Source organism: Melospiza georgiana, chromosome 1 (genome assembly GCF_028018845.1).
Source record: "Melospiza georgiana isolate bMelGeo1 chromosome 1, bMelGeo1.pri, whole genome shotgun sequence".
NCBI classification, from domain to species: Eukaryota; Metazoa; Chordata; class Aves; order Passeriformes; family Passerellidae; genus Melospiza; species Melospiza georgiana.
This window is the reverse complement of record NC_080430.1, coordinates 13,743,805-13,769,858: the sequence shown is the minus strand read 5'-3', so window position 1 is coordinate 13,769,858 and position 26,054 is coordinate 13,743,805. Positions and strand designations below refer to the sequence as shown.

At 47.4% G+C, this 26,054-nt stretch overlaps 1 protein-coding gene across 1 annotated transcript; it reads right to left on the bottom strand.

Moving 5' to 3' along the window:
- Positions 1–13,944: 13,944 nt before the first annotated feature.
- On the bottom strand, positions 13,945–16,593 carry FZD8 (frizzled class receptor 8). The gene has a single exon (XM_058018969.1). It carries the CDS (start codon positions 16,591–16,593, stop codon positions 14,584–14,586), a length of 2,010 nt encoding a protein of 669 aa, XP_057874952.1. The 3' UTR covers positions 13,945–14,583.
- Positions 16,594–26,054: the final 9,461 nt, after the last annotated feature.

Here is a 26,054-nt window from a genome sequence, read left to right as displayed (position 1 = left end):
AGACACTGTAGACAGGTGTCTAGGGAATGTATAATTTCCTGTCAGCAGCAGTTGTTCTCCATGAATATCTCAGTTCAGCCCAGAATAAGTATTGAATCTGAAGTTAGCAGTGTAGAGACATCCTCAATGTATTCTTTCAAGTTATTATCTGCCCTTAAATGATACATCATTATTTCAATTAGCTTTCTGAAATAAATCCTTAAAGAGCATATTAATTGGGCATTATATTATTGTAATGTCCTGATTACAATGGAGAACAGATAAATTGTTACTGCTTGTAGTATTTTAGGACTATAAAGAAATATATCTCAAAAAATAGGACAGTGGAGTAGTTCAAAAGGCTGTTCTTTAATTTCTGTCTTTTGATCTGCTTTTAATAGCCTGATGTACTCCACTGACAGAGAAGTAATTTTACAGCAGAATGTCTTACACTGTAATTGAGTTGCTGAAATGTTCTGCAGATTAGATGGTCCCTGCTCACTCTTAGCATGAACTCTTGGCCTGTGGTACCCAGAAATGGCAGCTCTGAAAGATGAGTTCACCAAGGCAGAAATCTGATCAGAATGTACCAACTGCATCTCTATGTTAAAATTATCCAGTGTCCGTGTGGATAGATTGCAGTCACAATCTGCTTCACTGGCTGCTGATTCCTCCCACTGTACTGTCTGTTTCCTTCCATTTGGTTTGGCAGGCAGGAGGTCCCAGGCACCTCCACAGCTGGAATTTATTCATGGCAGTGCACACCCAGTGCTAATCTGAGAACACTTTCATAATCCTGAGCTGCTCCCACTGCTGTGGGAATGCCAGAGGTGGAGAGCTGTCTCCAGTTCAGTGTCTGCAGGTAACACTTTGTGCTGAGCACTGGATTAGCTCTGAAAAGCTTTCACTGATGGACAATTTACTGAGTGAGGATGATGGGGCATTTGAGCTTGTTGTTAGAAACTGAGGTTTACATATGGTGCTCTCAAGAACGATGGGGGATTTGGGCTCAGCAATCAGAAGTAATTTCCTTCCTTTCTGGCTTTCCTATGTGAGTAACATCTATTTTGCCAGTGAGATTTTAGGCACCACAGCATTTTCTGGCACTGAAAATGTTACCTTTAGAAAAGAAATAACAACAATGGAAATAGGAGATTTTGACCTAGCAGAATAGAATTCTGCATTTTCCCCTGTGATGACTTGCCTTTTCCTTGCACTGAAGATAGGCAATTTTATTTTCTTTTTAAGAGAAGCCAGGATAAGATGCTTTCAGAACCCCACTTGTCCTGACAAATTAAACACCCACTTAGACACCCACTCCTCCTGCTCGTTTCTCTGAGTCAGTGTGAGTGATTCTTGCTTCTGACAGACAATATACAGTGCAATGAGCTCCTTCTTTCTGGCACAATCTTTAAAGCTCTGTGCTATCTTTGGAGGTCTAGTGGAGATATTCAAAGGTAGGCAGATGAACATCTTGTGTGCACTGGCTAAGAAATCCAAGCTGTTTTCTTCTTCAGCAAGCCTCTTTCTGAAGCATTTCTCTGAAACATAAATTAGGAATATCTGTAACACAGTTTACCAGTTGTGATGCACTGACAGACACCTGTTTGTCCAGGTTCACCAGAGACTTTCATGTACATCTCGGTATCTTGATGGGATCTAATCTTGGAATGACTGATAAAAGCTCAGGATTTGCATTGCAGCCCCACTTTGGTCTCCCAGCAATCACTCAGAACTGATCCCATGGACTGCCAACCTCTGTGAAATTCACAAGGTGACCTGATTTTAAGGAATGGTACAAATGTAGACCTTTTTTTTGTGATATAGACAGACAGACGTGGTAACAATCCACCTCATGGGCTGGAGTTACATGAAACACAGAGCTACTTCGATTTAGAATAAATCAATCCTAATTTTCAGAGCTTATGGCAATAGATTTTAGAATGTGCAGATAAATAGGAAATATTTTTTTCCAAATTACCTTTATCTGAGAAATATATTCCATGACTTTTACACAGAAATATTGACAACCCCTTAGAACAACAGTCTTGCATTCCCTATTTACTCAGCCCTTTGTACTTCAGCAAAAATCCTAAAAATAGTATGGGGGAGAAGGAGTCAGGGGTTGATTAAAACATCCAAACAGTTGCTTTATTTTTACATGAAGTTCCTGAAATATTCCTACAAGGATCATTTCCAGAAACAACTTGGCTCAGCACACTTTATCTCCTGAGAAGCTTTGCTACAAATTGAAAGCAAAGGCTTAAGCAAAACATTTAGGTTGTTTATTTCTGTTGACATGCTCACTGGTATCCATCAGTAATATTCTTGTTGTGTAGAACCTGGGATTCAGCCCACTAGAGCCTGGACACCAGGTTAGCTGAAGCATAGTCCCACACTGCTTCTGACACAAATTCTACACAAATTCTGCCCTGATTTTGGAGTATGTGCAGGCATCGAAAGAATAGTCCAGCTGGGGCACCAAAATACAACTTTCAGTGTCTCCAGTCCCTACAGAGCTGCTCTCTGCATCCCTCAGGCAGCCTGCAGGCCCTGCCAATACAGACTGAGCACCCTGAACTCTGAGGACTTCTGCTGATAAATGAGAATTCAGTAGATCACTTGAAGCTGACCCTGTGCTGCATTGAGAAATTGTGGCAAAGCTAAGGCCAGACAGGGCAGCTGTTTATTGCAATTGTGAGCACAAGTCTGTGGCTGCAAAGTTAGCTACAGATAAATTTATTTGGATTGGAGAATCATCAGGATCTTCCTCAAAAATGGGCTATACAAAGCATATAATGAGGGTAATCGTGCCTCATTCAGCACCTGACAAGAGCTCACCCCCACCTCAGGGAGCACTGAGCTCCCCTGGTGGAGTGTTCTCTGGAATTCCCATGTTAGTGTTGGCAGGAATTAGTTTGTAAAGAGGAAGTGCTGGTAAGTGTCAGCTAATTCCCATTTTGCCAGTGCCTTTAAATTCTTTCTGCCCTGGTTCCAGCCTGGCTCTTGTGGTGCAGAATGCTGTGTTTGTCCAGTGCCCCAGCTGCCAGCACACACCTCAAAAAGCAGCAAGGTGCATTCTCCACCATCCACCCAGGAGCACCTCTTCCATAGTTTCCAGGATCTTTGGCAGTGTGTTTCCAAAAGGTGAGGAGGGACTTGGTTGGCAGGTTGTCTGCATTGCTGTATCTGACAGATCCAGCCCACCAGCAGCAGCCGTGCAGCTCCTGAAGAGGCAGAGGCCTGGTATGAAGGGTGACACAGGAAAGGGGAAAATGGGATAAACATTGTTTCAGCTGCATACAAAGCATTCCTTGCTGGTTTTCCCCTCTTTGCCTGACTGGATCAATCTCCTCCTCCATGTTATGCTGGTATGCTGGGGTGAGCTGAGCATCTTTGAGGCAATGGAAAATGCCAGCTCATGGCAAATCCATTTTCCAGAAAGGATTCCCTTGCTTCATTGTGGCCTTGGCAGTCACCCTTACACTGGTGATGGTTTCTGTCTGTCCAGAATTGTCTCTCAGCATTCTCTGTGTCCAACAGAGGCCGGGTGGTAACTTTGGGGAAGGTGGTTCCCATTTGTACCTGGGTACCTGGCAATTTGAAGGGAATGCCACCAGCACAGGTGGTAGTGGTGATGACATGAGGAACAGCTGCTCTGCTTGCAGCCATGGGCTTTTTGCAGCTCTGGAGTTGGATTAATTGATCAGGCTTTTAACTGAGAGAAAAACCTTTCCAAAAGTTGCTTTAGACAGTCAATACAGACCTGTAGCCATGATATTTTGTGGAAAATCCGTTCCTTAGGATTTTTCCTCCTGAGAAGCTGAGAGGCCTCAGGAACAAAATGTAAGCATTGATTATCTGCTGCTGTGGAATGCAACAGGTGCATCTGTGATTGGTCTCATGTGGTTGTTTCTAATTAATGGCCAATCACAGTGAGCTGGATCCGACTCTCTGTCTGAGCCACAAACCTTTGTTATTAATTCCTTTTCTTTTCTTAGCTAGCCTTCTGATTAAATCCTTTCTTCTATTCTTTTAGTATAGTTTTAATATAGTATATATCATAAAATAATAAATCAAGCCTTCTGAAACATGGAGTCAGATCCCCATCTCTTCCCTCATCCTAAGGCCCCTGTGAACACGGTCACACAGACCAAGGAGCTTTACTGCCAGAAAACCTTACCAGAGACAGGTCTGTGAACATGAGCATGTTTTTGGAAGCTCTGTTATATTGGTTTCCCCATTAGAATGGGTTTGCATTGTTAGGACTGTGCCAGCTGTGTGAGCTCTGGGGCAGGCAGCTGTCAGTTGTGCTGGGAGGCTGCTCTCGAAGAACAGAGGGACCTTTGTCCTCCTCTTGAAGATTTATGTAGCATTTAGGTCCAAACTCCTGGTGGCATTAGCCTGAAGACGTCTGTAGCTAGAAAGGTTTTATATTACCTTGGCAATTTTTCTTAACAAATAAAAGAATTGTGGCTCCCTGTCAGTTCCCCAAGCCCCAGTTAGTGCACGCCAGGAGCCAGAGTCCCATCTGCCAAACGCCCACTGATGGACACGAGGATGGAGAACTTGTGGGTGTTTTTCTGAGAGTGAGTGCTTCCTCTTGGCTGCCAGTGCCGTGTAAAGATGGAAGATTTACAGCCCACAGATCTGGTGTGCATCCAAGTCTGGTCCCTGGCCCAGGCTGAACCCCTGTTGCTTCCTTCTCCCCTCTGCCATCAGATATTGGAGAGCTGGTGCTGGCTTTTGGAGAGGGTAGGAGGGTCCACACTAAATATCAGGGCTAGGACAGTTCTCAGATAATGCCAGAAAATGCCAGGCTCAGGTATAAGACCTTCATCCCTCATAGTTTTTTGCTCTTTAGCAGTACTTAGCAAGTTGAGTTACAAAAGACTTTGTTTCAAGAAACATTAGGTTGAAGCGTGCTACTATTTTATTTGAACATATTTGCTGCTCTCTAGAGGAGATCATGGAACTTGCATGATTTAAGCATATGTGGTTATGTACTTTAAGTGGTCCTAAAATTTGGATAAATGAAGAAAATTTTAAAAAGAGGAAAACCAAAGTAAAAAAATAGCCTCTCTAAAATTTTGTCAGGAAATGAAGCAACAGCAAAATAAAACTTAAAGAATAGAGAAGTTAATATACCACAAAGAGGCAGAAGAAAGCAAAAAGAGGTGATACTAAAAAGAGGTAATTCTAAAAGTATTACCAAAAGAGGTGATACTAAAATAACACCTCTTCAATAAATTATTATATTGTATAAATTAATATTATACCAATCAAAGGCCCTGTCAAGAATAACACCCCCCCCTTCAAATCCTTAGCAGACAAGGTGCAGAATGCTTTTAAGGGGTCAAAGAGGTCAGAGCAGTGGCTAAGAAGAAACCTCTCTACACAACAATCAAAACTATACATTGTGCCAGCTTGTAAAATGACATGAGAGGGCCCAGCAAATATTGTAAAACTTAAGCAAACAGCAATTAAAGAACCCATCAGCAAGAAAATTCTGAAATCTTGCAACAGAGATGATAGAAATAATCAGCAGCCTCTCTTGGGAGGGTTCAGCTCAAGGTTAAGACACCAACACTCTGTCACAGAGCTGTGAGGTCGGGGTCAATAGTCCCACGGCTCTTTGAGGAGATCTGGTCAAATCCAGACCTGGGCTGCAATAAGCTGCCCACAAAAGTAACCCCTGGTATTAGAGCTGCCAGAGGGTAACTGAGATATTCACCTGTGTCTTTCAGACATGCCAGAAAGTTACGGGACACCCATGTCTCCTGTTTGGAGAGGCAGGGAGAGACTGGATGGGAATCTCCCGGATCACCGGGAGCCTCTGTCTGAGCAGCTGGGCTGAGGCCCACAAGTAACTTAGAGTCCAGATTCTGCTTCCATGACCTACTGACGGCATTCCTAACACTCTATTGACTGCAATAAGAGTTCATACAATGCCTTACCTAAAAAAAAAACCCCTATACTGAGACACCTACCTGCATTTACACATCCTAGTCTTGAGCTGAACCTCAGCCTTCACCTAAACGTGGCACTTGGAGGAAGGAGGGAAAAAGAAAAGTATGAAAATGTTGAGAAATATTTAGGCAGTGATAACAGCTGGAGAAACATTACTATAGAGGATGTTACCTTTCAAAAAACATGATACTGGTTTCTATTCAACAAGGGAGACACAGAAAGCTAATTTGGGAGAACAGTATTGCTGCTGACCTGCAATAGCATATGATGCCAAACATTTTCACAGTAGAATTATTTAGAAAGAGAGCACAAAAGGCAAAAATCACACTGGTCACACCATTTATATGTTTCAAAAAGACACCTTGCAAGCCAGCACCACAACGCTCAAAAATCTTCTAAAATGCAAAAAGAAAAATTGACACTAGAGTCTGGCTTCACAAGTACAGTCAATATGGCCACATGGTCATGGCACTGAGCTCTTTGAATTCTCATGTGAGCTGTTGCTAAAGACATAGTTGAGAGAAGAGCATAAAAGAAGTGCTGTATTTTCAAAGGAATATGGTAAGAAATGTAAATACACAGCTGGAGCAATGCTTCTATAGAAACAAAAAAATTATCCAGTGTTGACAGAGACAGATGATCTCTTGGTATCAGGAAAACACAGTTGCATCAGAATCTGCCACTTCATCTATTACTTCAAAAGAACAGACATTTAGAGGTAGACACATTTTATTTTAGGAGACATTACATAAAAAGTTTGTTCTGCCCACTCTTAGTGACCACTGGCTGGAAACAAAAAATGGCAGGTGTTTCTTAAAAACAGTGTTCTTTTATCAAAGACCAAATATAATATCACTTAATGTAGAACAACTTATCACTTTCCTTCCAAGAGACTGAAATTATCTATGTAACACCTTATATTCAAAAGCTTCCATAATTTAGTTGAGATGAAGTGAACAGACAGTCTATAAAAGTTGCTGTATGCACATTATTTACTTGCAGCTTTCACAGATTGTTCACTGTTCATTTTGGACCTTACGGAACATTCTAACCAGAATAATTGTCCATTAACTTCTTCTAAGACAAGCAGAAATATACAATTTTAAAAAATATTTTATCTACTCTATTTTCCCAGAAGGAATTATATTTGAAAGCACTGTGTAAATTCATGGGTAAAACACTAATTCAGAAAAGCACTCTTGTTCAGAAAAACATTTATGCACATGCTTACTTTAAGTATCTTATAAAATCTCACTGAAATCAATGGGACTTTGGCATGCACTTAAATAGCCCTTACCACCCTACATGCTTATGATCCACTTCTATTCAAGAAAGCAATCAAGCACAAGTTTCTGAATCAGGATCTAAAGGTATTCTGTGAAAACCATTTCTATTCCAAGCTCTACTAATAAATTAGGTTTTTTGTGATTTTGCTTTTTTTTTCCATTAAGAATGTATAACGTGAATGTGCTTTGCTTCATTTTAAGCTGCAAAGGCCCATTTTATGTACTGCTTGTTAAATCAGATTCTAATGATTCTTTCCCTCATGCAAATCTTTCCTCTCATTCATGGATTGTATTTAAATTCTGCTCAGCTTGTATTCATGATGCCTTGTCAGTGATTTGCATTGCTCTGATGCGTTTGCCCTGGTTGCACCCCTCACTCACTTTGGCTTGAGAACATAGAAGCCCCAAATAACTCTTTAGCTGCTAAAAACAACACACACAATTCTTGTACACTAATGAGCTCGAGGATGGCAGCAATGAAGCTCCGTGTGGGTCTCCGTGGTTTCCTGATGTGGCTATTCCAAATGCCCTGCTCTGTGTCCTGGAAACTAAGATTTTACTACTTGTTATAACAAAATATTCCCTCCTTAGAATTTTGCGAAAAAGTAACTTCAGTTTAAAACCCACAATGATAAATGTGCTTTCCACCCCGCAGGTTTGGAGAGAGAAAGTCGTGCAGCTCCCTGCAGAGAGGCTGCAGCGAGTACAGAACACACAGTGCCCAAAGCTGCACGGTCTGCACGGGAAACATTGCCCCTTCCTTTCCTGAAAGATTTAATTCTGTTCCCTCCCTACATCTGGACAGAAAGGCAAAGCAAGTAATTTGTTTCCTAAGCCAGATGGCTACATTTTCTGATTTACATTGAAAGAGAGCATTTAGATTTCAACCACTGAGAAATGATGAAGGTATCATGTCTCAAACACATTTATGAATAAGTCTCTTCATAGCATGAAAACCATTCTTTTTTATTTCAGAAGATGTGAAAATTGGACATTCTGGTTGTAAGTTTATTTTTGGAAAAAAGTCAAGAAGAAAAAAATAGTTTGAGACTAACGTTTCTGTGTGAAGAATGTCACATACAATTATCAATGACAGAAGTTTGGAGGAAAGAACTTCTAACTAATGCTTTTAAAGTATCCGAAAGCATCAGATATACTTGAAAGTATCTAGTATACAGCTATACCTGAAAGTATCAGGTATACAAGTCATAGGTAAGGCAAGACTGATGGGATAACAGCCCTTTTTAATGCAACATATTAAAGAAGTTCGATAGTGTCCAAGAGAAATAGCCCAGCTTTCTCCTTTATAATATATTAGACGTCTACAGCAATGGGGCCACATCTTTCCCCCTAAATTTCTCTTTTCTTGCAAAGCTGGACTTTAGGGAAGAGCATCTTAGTTCTGCGCTCTCCCCTGTTCATTGCAGCGGGGGTGAGCCCTGTCCCGAGGGTGTCCGCAGTGCTGGGCAGGGTCAGGCAGGGAGCGGCGGCTCCCATCTCCCATCTCCCAGCGCCCTTCTGCGCTCCGCGGAGAGGAGAAGCTGCGGGAAGGGCGGGAACGCCGCGGGAGCAGAGCGGGGAAGGCGCTGGAATGCCCGGGGGAAGGCGCCTGGATTCCCGGCGTGCCCGGGGGAAGGCGCTGGAATTCCCGGTGTGCCCAGCGGAGGGCGCTGGGATTCCCGGCGTGCCCGGGGGAAGGCGCTGGAATTCCCGGTGTGCCCAGCGGAGGGCGCTGCGGGATGGCGGGCGCTGGAGCCCCGGCCCCGCCGCGTCCCGCTCGCCTCAGCCACCGCAGCCCCTGCCCGGTGCAGCTCCAGAACCGCTGAAAACCTTCTTTTCCCTACCTGCCTGCCGTAGGGAATGGGAGGAGTGAGTGATTTTCCTCCAGTACAGCCATTCCAGCCCCAGCCCTGGGGCATCCAGGGCCCGGTGGGGTCGGGAGCGCGCCGGGCAGAGCCGCGCTCGGGGCCGCGGGGACACTGCGGGGACACTGCGAGAAACTGTGCGAGAAACTGCTCTGAAAATGGAGCTGGACTGAGGACACAGCACAGGCAGGAAATCCAGGTGTTCCTCCTAGAATGCATCTAGGTTTCATTAGCCTGGCACTGCAATTTCTACTCTCTACTGCAATTTCTGCCTCGCAAGAAGAAATCTGACTATTAATTCACAAGTGAATGTAAAGTGTTTTGAGATGACAGATAGGAGACTGGTAGGAGTGAAGAAGTGTTATCTCAGCCTTCAAAAAGCTTGGTTCAGCATTTGACCGTAGGTACTAGTTTCTGAGGTGCTTTGGCTGTCCTTAGTCACCTCAGGTTTTTGCTCCACATTTTAATACCAGACACTAGTTATTTCCATGCCACCATAGTATTTATTATGTGTGATCCTTTCTGCTGAACTAGTGAAACTCATATACCTGATTACAGTAATGATGGGCAGCTGTAAAACTTAAATAAATAGAGCTGCCTGAAGATTTCTAATTGAGTTCTCTCAAAGGCTGCCTAGAGCTCATCATGACCACATGCAGGGAGCCTGCCTTGTTTAATGTTTTTTCTTTGGACTGACATTTTCAGATCTCTTTATTCTTTTCAGTCTCATCCTATTGTTTCCAGGGTGCCCTTTGTTGCCCAGCCTCTTTAATTCCAGGCACAGATGTGCTGTCCTTCCATACCATCCAGTTTTGGTGTGCAGGAAAAAAAAAGAGGGAACATGGCCAGGAAGGGGAGAGATTGCTCCTCACTCCCTTTGCTGCTGGGCCAGCAGCTGCCCTGGCCATGCTGTGTGGGGGTGGAAGTGTGTGCCTGCAGAAGCACAGGCTGTGTGCCTCTGGAATGGGGTGCAGGAGCAGGGCATGCTGCAGGCAGGTTGGAACAGGCACTCTGGAGACTGGCTGTGATTCCACAAGCTGGTTTGACTGGTCCACACTGAGCCTTCCTCCAGCATGATCTTGGCTCCTGGTGAGTTTTCACTCCAGGAGCATCTTTTGTAATTTTTCAACGCACATTATCACTCGTTCTCTCTCTTCCCTCACATTAGGTGGCCTGTCTATCCCATGTAAAATGTCATGTTTTTGTTGCTTAAGAGGGTTTCCTTACTGTGCAGGCTAGGTCTGGCTTTTGCACTGCATCTAGTGCTTGTGACATAAGTGTGTTGTGGGATCAAGAAGTGGTCTTGTATTGAATTCTCTGTTTCAAAGTAGAGCTGGGTTTCTCCCAAGGCCTTTCTTTCTCAGCTAGTGATTCCTTTCTAAATTTGGGCATTCTGCCTTATCTCCCAGTACCAGTTTCCTCTTGTAAAAAACTGTCATTGCTTTCTTCTACAAGCCACTTTCAGGTGTCTGGAGATGTGTCCACCTGAGGGAACCTAGAAAAAGCCCAGGCTCTGAAGCTGTGGTGAAAACTGTGGGTAGGGTGTGCACAGAGGCACCTCTGCCTCTAGATTTCCTACCCCACCTGGGACAGCTTTGAGCACCCCAATACATTAAATATTGTGTAAGAAAGGAGAAACACTTATTTTATGCCAGTCTAAGCCTTCCCAGAAAGCCTGGTCACGTCTGTATTATTACAATATAAAAGAAGTTCCTAATTCCTTCTTTTCTTGAAGCCCCTTCCCAACCAAAAGATTGATTACCAAAGCTTCAGGGACTTCTCCTGCACAGGGAAAACTTTGGAGCACACTTCCAGCTAGCTCCCAGGGACTGTGCTGTGCAGCAGGGCCCAGGGGATGCCCTGTGTCCCTGCTGAGGCTCTGCAGCTCACCTGCACTGCTGTGCCTCCTCCATGAGGCCCGCCAGAAGCTAGGCCAGCTCTCTGGGAGGCTGCAGGGTTTTTTACTTTTTGCAGCAGGAGAAGAAAGATCTGTAAGATTTCCTTTCTGAAGCAGGAGCACGTAAAGTAAGGAGGGGTCCTGGGGAAAAAAAAAAAAAAAAAAAAAGAGGGAGAATAAAAAATAAGAGAGCTCCCCAAAGGTATTTTGCTTATTAGAGAAGAAAAAAAAATCCCAAACAATGTTTTTGTGCTACCTTGGTCACCCACCTGAGCAGAGCAGTTTGGCCTTTCTGTGGGAGGCTCTCAGCTGCCTTTATCCAGCCCCCAGACGCTGCCATACAGGTTGTGCTCTGGGCCACATCAGTGACAGCAAAACTTTCCCTTGGCTCTCCAGAGCCAGTGTGTGTGTGTGCTGCCCCTGGCCATGGATGAGCCTCTGGCACAGGGATGCTGTGGGCACTCCTGCTCTGCAGGGCAGGGACCATGGCTCTCCTTGGGCTGTTTTCAGTGGCTTTCTGGCAGATTTACAGAGAAGGCAGTTTATCATCAGATCTTGAAAATTAAGATGTCATTTCTATCACCTGACCAATACCTTTTGGATCTTCATAGCAAATTTAACTTTAAATTTTGATAAAGGGCATCCTAATAATGTGAAGTTCATTGCGGCTGTGGATTTTTATTTTTCATGTACCTAAATGCCTTGCTTTTGGTGTTTCTGATTGTTTTTTCCTATCTACAAATTTTATGCTGATTCACAAAAATCTGCACTTCTAATGGAGCTTCTTTAGCTCCATTTCCCCAGGTCTGTGTTTCTAGTGGTTTTAATTTTACCTGATTTTAATTTGTTTAACCTTTGCATTATTACTCAGTCACTTCCAAAGCAGGCATCTTGTTTACCTGGCTAGCTCTGAGGCCCCATTTTTTAGTTCCCCTGTAGCCCCTCTTGCCTCATTCTGGAGGTTAAACCAAAGGGCTACTTCTTTCTTTTACCATAAATGCTTTTATCTCAGTGCTAGCAACCTGCACCAGCAGCCTGTGGGTGAGAGACCTCTCTAAACAAATTCTCAGAGAGGAGTTGTGGCTGTACCTCTCCTCTGTCTTCCTTGCTGGAACCTGGTGGAGGGGAAGGAACTCAGATTTTTATCTGCAGAACTGATTATGCTGTGTGGGTCTTCCCCAGCAGGAAAGGAAAGCTGACAGCTGGGAAAAGTGCCACGTTGATTTAGCAACAACCTTGAAAAGAATGTTTCCAGCAATATAGAAAAATAGTGTGGCCTTTTTAACTTACAGCTATGTCAATATTCTGATGCTGGTCAGTTGGTGCATAAATAGGTACCATGTGTAAATTCCAGGGGATTTTCCTTTGCATTTAAGAAGTTAAAATTATTTTTCCCATCAAGTAGTTAGTTAGCATTTTAAATTACTCCTTTTCATGTTCCTGGCAACTTTGTAGAAGTGGGGTCTATTAAGTCAGGAGATCTTTGAAAGGGACACCAATAATCAAGTCAGTGCTCAATGAAACAAGGTTTTTCCCACAAATCATGACTGATATCTGTGTCATTAGTAGGGTAGCTGCCCATCTCTTATCATGATTGGCAGGTTAATAAGGGACCTGGGGCTTTTTCACTGCTAGCACACAACCTAACCAATTGCTTTTAAATGACTGCTAATTTGACAGAATATAAGCAGAATATGTAAAAATATCTGGAGTAATGTCTAATGCAGTTTTTACTCATGGTATTCTGAGATCCCTCATTTTAGAAAACAGATTAGAATGTTAGTTAATAGATTTTAAATTTTTTTGGACACAGTTTTTAAAGAAAATCTTGTAGTTGTTCTTTGGTTCAATTAGGACCAAAAGTGAAGGGAGTTTTGTAATGCAATTGTCCTGTAAAGGAAAATGTTTTAAATTGGGGAGATTATGTGAGCAGACCACCTGTAGGGCATTCATAGCTCTTTTCTATAATGCTCCAAGCCATGCCTTGCTGCCGGCAGTCTGGCTAACAATGCAGGGAAAAGCTGTTTAAAAGGCTGTTCTCCCTTTTCCCTCTGGTGTTCACTAACTGTTACAAGTCTTCCTCTTAAAATAAAAAAAAAAAAGTCCCATGTCCCTTTAATTGAAGAACTTTAAGGCTCCATGGTGGCCAATTGGTCTGCAACAAGAGGAACCAGGCAGCAGGGAAAGAAACTTCAGACTATACATCACGTTTGGTGAAGAGAAAAGATCAAAGTTTTCCCAAACTCAAAAGAAACCAAGTTCCCTACAGATTAACCCTATTCATTTAGCTCCTCTTAAAGGAATGATGTTCTGAGCCACTGGGCAGACAGGTAAAAAGTTCAACAATTGCCAAAGCATTCTTCTGTTAATTCAACAGCCTTCTGCTCAAATAAATTAGCTTACTCCTGACAGAAGAACAATACCTTTTCTCTTGAAAAAGGACCATATTTGATATACAAAAGTTAAGATGTTAGTTTAATCTGTTAAGAAGAGATTGATCTAACAAATCTCAACTCACTGTTCCACCACAGTACATGAGCTATGAATTTAAAACATTAACCTTTTACACTTCAGTATGCATCCCAGGAAAGGCAGGTGCTTACAGAAGTGTAGACAACAGACATGAGAGGCGGGTGTGCACATTCCTAAAATAACACCCGTTTTAAAAGGATACTTAACATGCCACGGGAGATGACTCTTTTGTAAAGGCTCAAAGACATCATCATCTTTCAAAAAAGGAAAAAAGTATGGTAAAGCACCTCCCAGTTTTGGCAAACACTTTTTCAGAACAACTTGTTGAATGACTTGTTTTCTTGTGTCTACATATCTCACTTCTTTAACAGATAATGACTGGAGCATGAATGTAGTTCATAGTTTATGGAACTACCTAAAGATACAGCAGCTGGAATAACCAGGGCAGGAGGAGAGGAAAATCATGAAAAAGTCATTTATCAAAAGTCATTTTATTGACAAAATAGAATACTCATATTTGCTCTTACAGGGGTAGCCTCTAAATTTTTACAAAAAAATTTACAGACTGTATAGCTTTGGATATATACATATTTTACACATCTGTACAAGGTAACAAATAATTATATAAATACATCCTTTAATGTAGGAAACCCGTATTTAGCTGGGGTGTATAATTAAGACATTTTTTGATTCAGTCAATATTGTAAGGCATTTGCCTGGTCATCCACATCCCATAAACCTGCAGTCCCCAGCAGACTCCCACCTCAGGACGGGGGGAGGAAGACCCTCTCTCCCATAAAGAGTAAAGAGCTGCTGTTAGTCCAGAGTGATTCAGAAGCTGCTGTGCCTTGCCCTCTGCAAGACACGGGTGAGCCTCTACCCTCCTCTGCCAGCAAAATAATAAGCTGGCTCCTTGAAGTACATGCTCCCTGCATATGAATGGAGGGGAAGGAGGAGGGGGCTGGAGCCTGGGGCCTCTGCCAGCTGCATTGTTCTATACAAGCTGTGGCTAATAAGGACCATTAGGGGTTCATTAATGGCACCAAACAGTGAGGAGGCATTTTAGGCAGGCCAGTGTCCCTCATTCCCTAACCTTTGGCCTCTTTCCCCCTCCTCACACTTGAGACAGGGGCATCTGCTTGGGATAGGAGACAGAGCTGGCGGTGCCTGATCTCCAAGTCAGGCCGGTGCTGACATCGCTGTAGAGTGAGCCGCCACCTCCGGCCCCGAGCCCTCCTGCCGCGGTGATCACCGCCTGTCCCCCTGCCCCCGGCCCCGCGCTCCCGGCCACGGCAGCGCCTTTGCTGGCCCAGCAGCAGCGGGTGCACAGCGCCCTCCAGGACTCCAGGGTCTTGCCGGACCAGACCCAGACACCCGAGGTGATGCCCACCACCAGGCACATGAAGTACTTGAGCATGAAGACGGCGTAGTCGGGGCGGCGGGCCTGGTCGGGCTGCTGGTCCCGCAGGCAGGGGCAGTTGTGCGTGGCCTCCCAGCGGGGCCGGTTGTGCTGCTCGTAGAACAGGCAGGCCACCACGCTGGCGGCCGGCACGGTGTAGAGCACGGTGAAGAGGCCCAGGCGGATCATCAGCTTCTCCAGCTTGTGGGTCTTGGTGGGGCCACCCTGCTGCTTGATGACGCTGCGGATACGGAAGAGCGAGACGAAGCCGGCGAGCAGGAACATGGAGCCGATGGCCAAGTAGATGAGCAGAGGCGCCAGCACGAAGCCCCGGAGGTTCTCCAGGCTCTGGTTGCCCACGTAGCAGATGCCGGCCACGGGGTCCCCGTCCACGGAACTGAGCGCCAGCACAGCGATGGACTTGACGCTGGGGAGCAGCCAGGCGGCCAGGTGGAAATACTGCGCGTAGCCGGCGATGGCCTCGTTGCCCCACTTCATGCCCGCCGCCAGGAACCAGGTGAGGGAGAGGATGACCCACCAGATGGAGCTGGCCATGCCGAAGAAGTAGACGAGCAGGAAGACCACGGTGCACAGCGCCGGGCCGGTGCTCTCGTACCGCACGTGCTCGGCCACCGCCAGCTCCGGCTGCAGCTCGGCCGCGCCGCCCGCCGCGCCGCGCCCCCCCGCCGCCGCCGCCCCCGCCGCCGCGCCGCCGCCGGCCCCCGCCGCCCCGGCCCCCGCGCCGCCCGCGCCCGCGCCGCCGCTGCACGCCACCTTCTCGTGGCCCGCCACCAGCCGCACCAGGTAGCCCAGGGACACGAAGAGGTAGCAGGCGGCCAGGAAGATGATGGGGCGCTCGGGATACTTGAAGCGCTCCATGTCGATGAGGAAGGTGGAGACGGTGGCGAAGGTGGAGAGGAAGCAGAGCACGGACCAGAGCCCGATCCAGAAGGCGGTGAAGGCGCGCTCGTCGGGGCTGAAGTAGGGGTTGTGGCAGGGCAGGGCGCAGTTGGCGATCTGCCCCGTCTTGACGCGGTTGTAGAGCGGGTGCCGCTCGCTGGACACCGACACCATGGGCGCCCGGCACTGGCAGCCCGGCTCGCAGGGCGGCGGCGGCCGCGGCTTGCGCGGAGCCTCGGCCGGCGGGGCGGCGGGGGGCGCCTTGGCGGCGGTGCCGGGCTTGGAGCCGCGGAGCGGGGGCTTGGCGGGCGGCGGCGCGGCCGTGGTGAGGTCCGTGCGGTTGTAGTCCATACAGAGCGTGTCCGGGCTGCCCTGCTCGGGGAGGCGGTCGCAGCGCATCCTGTCGGGCCAGGCGAAGCCGTACTGGCGCATGAGCGGGGCGCAGCCGGCCTTGGCCCGCTCGCAGACGCTGCGGCAGGGCGGCAGCGGCTTCTTGTAGTCCTCCAGGCAGATGGGGGTGTACATGCTGCAGAGGAAGAAGCGCAGGTCGCTGGAGCACTGGATCTCCACCAGCGGCCAGAACTGGTGCACCTCCAGCCCGGCCTCGTCCTGCGTGTCGTGGTTGAACTGGTTGGGCATGTAGGTGTAGTTGTAGCCGATGCCCTTGCAGAGGGGCACGGTGATCTCCTGGCACGACAGCTCCTTCGCCGAGGAGGAGGACGAGGACGCGGCGGCTGCGGCCGAGGCGGCGGCGCAGCCGGCGCGCTGCAGCAGGGACAGGGCGGCGAGCAGCGAGGTGATTTCCAACAGGTAACTCCACTCCATGCTCGGCGGCGCGCGGGCGGCGGCCCCGGCTCCTCTCCCGTCCCGCTCAGCAGCCGCGGGGAGCGCGGCGCCACAGCACCCCCCCGCCCCGGCTACCCCCGGGGGGGCGGAGGGCGGCCCCCTCCGTGCCGGTCGCAGGTGAGAGGTTTCGCAGCTCCCGCCGGACTCCGTCGTCCGCGGGCACCCGGTGAGGGGGAGCCCCCACTCGGTGCCGGAGGATGTGGGGCGGCTCACGGGAGGCCCCTCAGCCGCCGTCGCATCGCTCCCCGCGGGGTCGCTTTCGCAGGGGGAAGCGCGGCTCCTCTCGCCGCTGCTCCAGCGCCGGCCGGGCACGGGGCGGCGGCGGCGGAGAAGTTTCGCCGTCAGCCCCCGGGCGGCGCGGTGAAGAAGGCTGAGGCGTCCCGGGAACCAGGCGGTGCCGGGCTCCCACCGCCCCGAGCGGGCGGGCAGCGGCGGGGCCGGACCTGGGGCGGCCGGAGCGGCTCACTTCTGCCGCCCGCCCGAGCGCAGGGCCCCACGGGTGACCGCTAGCCGGCCGCTCCTCGCCCTGCGCTGGGTCCCTCTCCGGCTGCCGGGCGCCCCGGCCGCGATCGCGCCACCTGAGCCGCCGGTCGAGCGCGGCAGCGCCTCCGCCAACTTCTCGCTCTCCGGCCCCGGCAGCGGCGCTCCGGCCACCGCGCTCTCATGAATATTTATAGCGAGCGCCGCCAGACCCCGCCCCCGCCGCCTCGTCCGCCAATCAGCCGCGCTCGGGCGGGACGCGGGGGGCGGGCCCCGGGGCTCCTTAAGGTGGCGCCGGTGCCGGACTGTGGGTGTTGCTGGGTCGCGGTGGCTGCGGGGACGTGGCGGTGCTTGCTCGGCCCCTGCCCGTGCGGAGACGCGCGGCAGCCACGCATCGGCACGGGCTGTGCAGGGATCTCCGTCTCCCTGCACGGGATCCCGGCCAAGTCACAGTCACCGCAGCCGCAGTTTAAGTAGGGCTCGGGGCTGTTTCGGAAGGGGTTTCCTATCACCTCGTTCTGTTCGCGGGATCGCCGCCCGTGCGGGTGTGTGCGTTGCCGCATCCCCTTGCACGTGTTGGTGATGGGGTCCCGGCAGCACCCCAGCCCCGGCCCCGCCGCCCCGGCTGCCCGCGGCCCCGGCCCCAGCGCGGAGCTCCGAACCACGCGCGGGGCCAGCGCAGCGCTGGAGGCTGTGCCTGGGGTCGGGGTCGCGGCGTGTGACGGGTGACACGGGGACCCCCGAGGCGCGGGCACCCGCGGTCACGGCGCTCGCCGGGGCGCGCTCAGGCGGTGCCGTGTGTGCGCCCCGGCCGGCGCCGGGAGCTCCCGGTGGGACGGCGAGGAGCAGCCCCGCGCCCCGGCAGGTGGACACTCGGTTCCCAGCCGGGCAGGACGAGGTGATAGGAAACGCTGGGCGCACACTGCCCGCGGAACATGAGCCCTCACCGCGGCCGCCTTCGGCCACTGCCCTGCAGCCCAGGGGCAGCGCCGGGAGCCGGTCCTGGCACGGCCGCGGCTCCGAGCGCCCGCGCCAGCCCGGCGCCGCGGCGGTGACTCGCTGAGGAGCCGCCTGCAGGCTCCCGGGGCGGCGTGTCCCGCCCGGGCCGGCGGAGCAGCCATCCGCGGCTGGATAGCCCCGCGCTGCGGAGCCCCCCCCGCTTTCCACTCCCGGGGCCGAGAGAGGAGCCGCTGCTTTTCCTCCGCCCGCGGCAGGGAGGGGGCGGGCGGGAATTCCGGCGGCCCCGCCGTAGCCAGACCACCTTAAGGGGAGCGGCGGCGGCGGGCGCGGGCTGCGGGCGCGGCGGGGCCGTCCCGGGGGGTTGTCGCGCTCCCGGGACGCGGCGTTTGTTTGTTAATTGAGGCGCTGCTGCGCCTGGCGCTCGCGCGGCGCTCCCGCTGCGGCCCTAATGACTGGAACGGCGGGAACGCGGCGGGGCCCGTCTGCCGGCGGCGGGAATCGTGTGATTCGCGGGGAGGCGCACCGAGAGCAGCGGGGCCGGGGGGGAGCGAGCCCGCCCCGGGGGGCGGTGCGGGGCGCCCGGGGAGGAAATGGAACGCGTGAGGCCAAACAAGGAACAATCCCCGGGTTGTTGGCTGAGCCAACAGGCTGCTGTCGCCGTGTGAGCGAACGCGCGGATTACCCCGTTAGGAGGAAATGGGCGATGATGGGGCGATAAACGCGCCCGCTGTGTGACCACAATTGATTTGCAATTGACCGAGCGCCGCTCCCGACCCCGCGCCCGCCCCGGTCTCTCGGGCTGGGAAGCTCCCGGGGGCCGAGGCCGCGCTCCTCCGCCTGCTCGGACTGGGCGGCCGGTCCCGCTGTTACCCGCGCCGTGATGGTTGTGACCGCAATCAGAACTTTCCCAAAAGTAGCAGGTGGTTATTTTAGCGCTAATTTAGTTAACGCCATTGTGAAAAGTCTTAGGGGATCGAACAATGCCCGGTGAAGAAAACGTCTGGCACGGGACTCAGTGAGGGATAGAGGTTTAAAAAGTCTCCAGTCCTGGATGCGATGCTCCATTTTAAGAAGTGACCTTTTTTTTTGTGTGGTGGCTGCTTGAAGCGCACCTTATTTAAAAATCCCTACAGAATGTAAAACTGAGTGAGTCTAGTCGGGGGAGCCGGGCGAGTCGGTAAATTACCGCTCTGTCAGGATTCCTCTTGCCTCTTACAAAGTACCTTTTTATGCTGAACTTAAACTTTACACTACAGAGACAGCAGATGTGAGGTGATGGCTTCCAAAAGCAACACAGATGCTGTAAAATTTCCATTGCTATATTTCAGCGAGGAAGCTCAGGAGACATGCTGAATGCTGCAGTTTAGAATTACACTGTAACTCTCCTAGAAATAAGAGAATACTAAGTTTCTCAACAGTACATTTGGCTTCATTTTGGCTGTCATTCATATGCTCTTGTTTTCTTACAGCGAGAAGAAGAGATGAAGCACAAAGATACTGTGTGTCTTGAAGCTGTTCAGTAATGACAGAATTGGTAATATGGAACTTTATGGTAATTTAGTAATGACTGCATATCCAAATTCCCCAGTAAGACCATGATAATTTTCAAAATTGTCTTTCAGGTATATAAAACAGCACAGCTGTGAGGAGGCTGCTTTGCTTTATGTGACTGAAAAGCAGCCTGGTTAGCTCAACACTGTGGAATCAGAGCCCATTGTGTGTTCCTCATACTTGGAGACTTCCCTGAAGTCCCTAGAAGTTCTGTGATGAAGGAATCAAGGGTCAAGTCTTTAAAATGGTTTGTGTGTTTATTCCAGAAAATTCAGCAGCTGCTTTTTCTGAAAAGCAGAACTTTGCTATAGCAATGCAGAATACTTTAGAGCACTTTTTCCCCCTGGGATTTCAAAACAGATGTCCAGTCATCAAATCCTGCAAAAATATGAAGCTGGCAAGAATGTTACAGATATTATAACTTTTTACAAAGTTACAGATTTGACTTCTTGTCAAATCTAGTCACTTTCCCACTGGTCTTTGTCACTACAGATCTTTGCTGCCACAGATACTCACCCTCTTTTAGTCAAATAATTCGGTTTGGTACTGGCCCCTCTAACATAAGCTTCATTTTTCTGTGTATCTGAGGCTTTGCATTTGGGATTATATGGATCCCAGGTAATGGTAACCACAGGACATTTTAGTTCAAAATAAGTAAATTTGCCTTTTTTTTTTTTTTAACTGGAAGTAAAAATGCCGCATGAAATCTTGGGTTTAACATGCTATTTTGTTTATGTAAAAATAGAGACATTTAGTTTATAAGATTGAAGAAAAATTGCTTTTTAATTCCCACTGAATGTTCTCCAGTAAATTTTAGTGTGGCATTGTCTGCACTGGATAGGTCACTGAATGGTGCTTTTATAAAAGTGTTTGAAAAGAAGAACTTGGTCCATGGAAATTGTTCAAATAATCTTGTTAGAATGAAGCCTTGACTGAAGGCAGTAATTTCATGGATTAAACCCAGAAGGGCTGGCTGGGCTGATCTCCTTCCTATCACAGGCCACAGAGCTTTGTGCAGAGACTGTCTAAGCAAATGCTGGTTAGCTGCAAGACATGGGGGATTTTGCATGGACAATACATTGAACAACACCATGAAACTGCAAACTGGAACTTTGTGAGGACAGGATAAATAGGAGCTGGAAGAAAGAGTATTTTTACAGGCCATTTAGTAAACACAGTGAGGTAGAGTTGTTGCATCTAACTATGTTCAGATTCCCCTTAAAAAGTTCCAATTAAAATTAAGAGAGACTGTTTCCCCCCCCAGTCAATCCTTTTCTCTCACATGCTACATGTGGTCCAGAACTGAGCAACATGATGGCACAACCAAGGAATTGCCTGGTTTGTACTTCTGCAAGTCCGAAAAGCACAAATTATGAGCAAAAATCCAGTGCTGTGAAAGCTGAAGAGAAATAGAGATAGAAGAATACAGTGTGCATCTGTCTTACAGTCCGATATTTTTCCATTTATAAAAATAAATAAATAAATGGCATTCATACATCTTCTGAGTCAGCCTGTACTTTATTGTGATTCATGAGAACTTTGTGTAGGCAAGAACAATGTTCTGCTTGCATTTCTTCAGGCGTGTCAGATCTGATTGGGGATGGGCACAGTACCATGGTGGTGCTGCTGTTGTTCAGTGAGATACAAGAGAGACTTCAGGAAACCAGAAAATTGGCTGACTACAATGTGCTGCCACAGCTACTCCTGGAGTGCAGTGAGCAGGTGACAGAGGAGGAGGAGGAGAAACTTCTGGAAGAGTACTTTGTTATTGCTTTGTCATAAAGGATGATCAGAAAGGGTTTGATCACTGCTGTGGTCTGAGTATTGCTCTGACACTGAAGCTGCGAGTTGTGGCCCTGAATGTGGCTGGAGGATTTTCTGCTGACCATGTTTAAATTTCTTCCTGAGGCTGCTTTGAGTGCATGGGCTGCACTGGAGAAGGAGTATGAGCTGCAGAATGAGTGTAAGGACTTTGGGAACAGTTTAGCATGAGGACAGTATAAGATGAGCTCCTATTGAAGGGCTTTAGCCCTGCTCTCCCACACTGTGCAGTTGGTGATTGGGCTGCAAAGTATTGGCACTCTCAGTGTAATTGTATATTGCTTCCATTCTCATTAGTGAAACAATGCAGGAAGAAGGAATACAAAAAAAATACAGATTATAAAGATTGTGAAGAAAAATCAGTGTTCTTGAGGTTTTTTTCTAAAATGCTGTATTTTTCTTTTCCCACCACTAGTTAGCAAGCTGCATTTATAATCCACCTGTGCTGCCGATTGTAATACCTCATGGTGTGGTGTTTCACACATGATAAATCATGGGACTTGTGAAGACAAATTGCACTGAATTAAACAGTCTGTTGATCCACTGTCACTGGATGTCAGCTGTCTGCTGCTCCATTGTCATTGTCTCTATTTGGAGAGCAACACAAACTCCATACAGTTGAATTGCTGACCATAATGTATGTGAGGTTATAAGGACAGAGTGAGTTGTGCTGTCTTCCTCTGATCACCCAGGTAACCATGAATTTACTCTTGGGCTACTGCTAGAACATTAGTATGTAAATGCACTCCTGAATCTCAGGATGGTAATGTGCATTCAGGTTGGTAAGGTATTAACCACCAGTCTGGTTTCTGGGGGTTAATATGAGAGTATAAACTTGCCCCACTCTGAGAATAAACATGCACCATTCTCTTCTCAAAGTGGAAGCATGTCCAGGCCTCTGGCACACCAGTGACTCCTGCAGTTATGTTTGTGGTTCTGTCTCCATGCTCCACCAAAATGTAATTAGTGCTCATACATGCTGGAATGGCACATTCACCATCACTACTCCCAGCATGGGCTGGGAAGTCCATTTGGTCTTCAGTTTTGGAGACCTCACTTTTAATGACTTGTGTACAAACCCCTGCAAATCTTCTGGTAAATTCCCACTGCTGTTCCATTGCCCCCTGCCTTGCCTGTCTGGGATGTGGCCCTCTGGGGTGGGCAGCTTCCAAATTCCAACTCCCACCTGGCCTTAAGATGGCATGGCCCGCAGGTACCTGGACTTTGATGTCACAGCTTTGGGGGAATTAAGGGACTCCATCATTAACTTGACCTCCTTGACTTTGTTACTCAGTCCATGCTTGGGTGGTAGGAGATGGGTGAATAGCACATTTAACTCTGAGTGTTGGTACTGACAGGGTGAAAGGAAGAGCCCCAGCAGAGGGGATGGGGAGTGCAGGGTGTCTCTCATGAGGGGTTAGTCACGTTTGGGGGGGCTCAGCTGCCACACTCACGCAGCTGTGGGGGCACTCCTGGCAGGAAACCCAGCCCAGCCTGTGTGCAGCTCTGGGCCAGCTCACCCAGCCTGGTGGGGGAAGGTTGGTGCAGGGACAAGATCAAGCAGTGTAGTCCTCCTTGAGCCAAGAACTTCTGCATAAGCTGCACGGAGACATTAGCTTGCACATATACCTCTCACATGCTGTAAATTACATGAGAAACTAAAGAGGTGGTGTGCTTATGGGTAAGAAGTGAACTGATGGAAAAATGATGCTTTGTTTTGAAAGGCATGCAAAAGAATAAAACCCAGATATAAGAAAGCAAAACTTTGTATGATTGATTTGAAGAGAAACATGTCATTAAATCCTTGAACAATGTGAAGTTGGTCATCAATTCTGATACTATATTTTGCACCTTGGAGGTCAGTGAAACTGTAAGTTAAGGGAATAATGTTTTGCATATGTTTGAAGTAGACATTTTTTTAAGTTTCACTGTTTCCAATCCCAATTTTTGATGGATGCCCAGTAGTAATTTTTAAAATACTGAATGACAAAATCACATTTTATCCAGGAGATAAAATTGAAATAACAGACATATCTTTCATCACTACTTTTGAATATTTATTCTTTGCATTTCATTTATCCTAAACATTTTTTTTATTTCTATAGTTAGACCCTGACTAATTTTTCACTGTATTAGTTTTGCTGGGACAACAGTGGCTGGTTATTCCAAATATGAGTAAGGACAGCAAGCTTGGGCTTGTACTAATTTTGATGAATAAATTTGCCTTGAGAATGACAAATTGTGTTAGTACTTTTCACTTTATAACATTAGACAGTCAGAGATGTTAACACTTTGTAGGGAATGAGCATTAGGCAGTGTTTGGAAGTGCTTATAGGGAGCTTTCAGGTGCCTGGTCTCAGCAGAAACTGCTAAAAACCTTTCTCTATTTTTATTTTAGTGAAAGAACGGTGTGATTGAAAAGCAAGGTGTTGAAAGGAATTTCACTGTAATAGCAAAATGTCCTTCCTTTCATTTTACTCCCTGAGTTCTAAAATAAGGATATTTCTTTGCCAGTTCCTTTGAATTTTCTTGATTCTGAGTTGGCATAATGATGGCAGGAATAGTCCATAGAGGAATAATCCTCTCTGTGTATGGTGAGGGGAAAGAAAGAAGTACCCCACTGGCATGAGATTTTCTGCAGTTGTCTTTTGTAGGTTCACAACAGTGTTACAGAAAGTGCAGTCTTGATTGATTTCTTGATTTTTATTTATTTTCTTTATACATTTATTTTGCAGTTGGGGTGAGGGGATGCAATTGTATGTCAGGAAGCAGCCACAAGGGGAGAGAAATACTAGAAATTTAGTTGTAACATTTTTCCTGGTAGTATTAGTTGGGTGTTTCTCTTTCTTGGTCTGGTCAGGGCTTGGTTTTGGATGAAAGGCTTTCAGTTCTTCCAGGGGATTGTGGGGTTCCAAGAAAAGGGATGATAATAGCCGTGTAGGGATAGCTGATGCTTTTTATTGTATTAGTCTTATTGGATTTATTCCTTCTGGTTTACTTTACTGAAAAGAGAACCCTGGAAGGGAATAATAACTGGAGTGTCTTATTTTCTTGCCACTTTGTTAATTTTGCTATACATATTTTTGTATTATAGATTTCTTACTCAGTAAGTGTAGCCATTGTATGAATATTATCTTCATCCTTTGCTTTTGTAAGGTAGGCTGGTTGGTCTTTTATACGTTAGGGCTCATACATGAAGTTATCACACCATTCATCTCTGTTTTTGTTTGGGTTTAGCTCCTTGGCTTTTGAACAGTCCTGCTCACAGAACTGTGATGGAAAACTAGAACCATTTTACTGCTGTTTAATTTGTTTCTGATTTGTGGGTGGGTGGGTCCAGGTGATATCTTTGAATCTGCAGGTTAATGAGAAAGAAAGACCTTTCTTGACCCATGAAATTTCCTGCATGAATTTTTGATAAAAAAATAAAAATCTTTTTCTGTTTCTTTTTTGTCTTAATTTTCCAGGAAACACAACATGCTTTGACAGAACTCAGAGGACTTTGGAAGACTTTGTCTGGAAACAAAAACTTGTGCATTTGAAATGTGTTACTGTAGTCCTCCTGTGACATTACAGCCTGAATGCCTGCTGGCCCTGCTCTGCGAGGCTGAGGCTGCCTTCCACCTTTGACATTGTGCCATGATCTTCCTCCCTGAAGGGATGGGGAATCCCTCAAAATGATCTGTCCTCAGAATTCTCATTTAAATGGTAAGTCTGGTTGATAGAGATCTGCCACATAAAGCAGATAAGCTGGAGATACAATGAAATGCTACACTAGCATTTCTTGCTAACATACTGTGTTTTCAATCAAAATATTTTTGTTGATAAGTTTGGCTTTTTGGTAAGGAAAGTATACTTGCAGAAGCACATATTTAGACATGCCAAAAACCCCCAAACAATCCAACCAGAAAGTGTTTAGCAGAAAGCCTCATTTCCCATCAAAAATAGATGCAGTGGAAAATTTTCAAGCAGCCCTATATTTAACCTCCTTGGATCAGAATTTGGTTGTTGGACTGAGGGAGGCTTACAGAGGTTTTTGGCTGCTTTTCTTAGGGTGTCTGTTTTTTCACTCATGACATCTGCCTGCTTTTCAAGCTGTATTCAACCTTGTTATAACTCTTGCTATTGCAGCATTTTACTGTGTTCAGAATGCTAATTCCCACTGGACTCCACTCACTCGAGTATGTGCAAACTCAGTTTCTTTCAAGGGGTGCGTCAATCTTGCTCCTTTTATTTATTTATTTATTTTTTAAATTTTGTGTTTTACTAAGAAAATGTGAGTGCTGTGTACTGACTGTGCACAAAACAGTTATCACTACAATGCAGCTCCTAGTTCTTTGCCCAGGGTAGCCTTGCTTTGGCACGTTGTGGATACAAAAGTTTATATAATTTCAAGGGATAATTGGATAAGTGAAAGAGAAGGTCCATTGGGCAAAATAAATAGATAAATCACTAATCAGTCTCAGGAATTCTTGAGACTGGAATATGGTAGAAATGCTAGAGAGTTATTCTGGGAAAAATGTGTTTGATTTCTTTGCTCATGCTCTCTTCTCTTCACTCTGACTTATGTCTGCTTTTGGAAGCAGGATACTGACCTAAGTGGACCTTTGATCTGAATTGTCATAGCT

What these genes read in the sequence shown, in the direction of transcription:
- FZD8 (XM_058018969.1), bottom strand. Translation starts at nt 16,593, where the DNA reads ATGGAGTGGAGTTACCTGTTGGAAATCACCTCGCTGCTCGCCGCCCTG.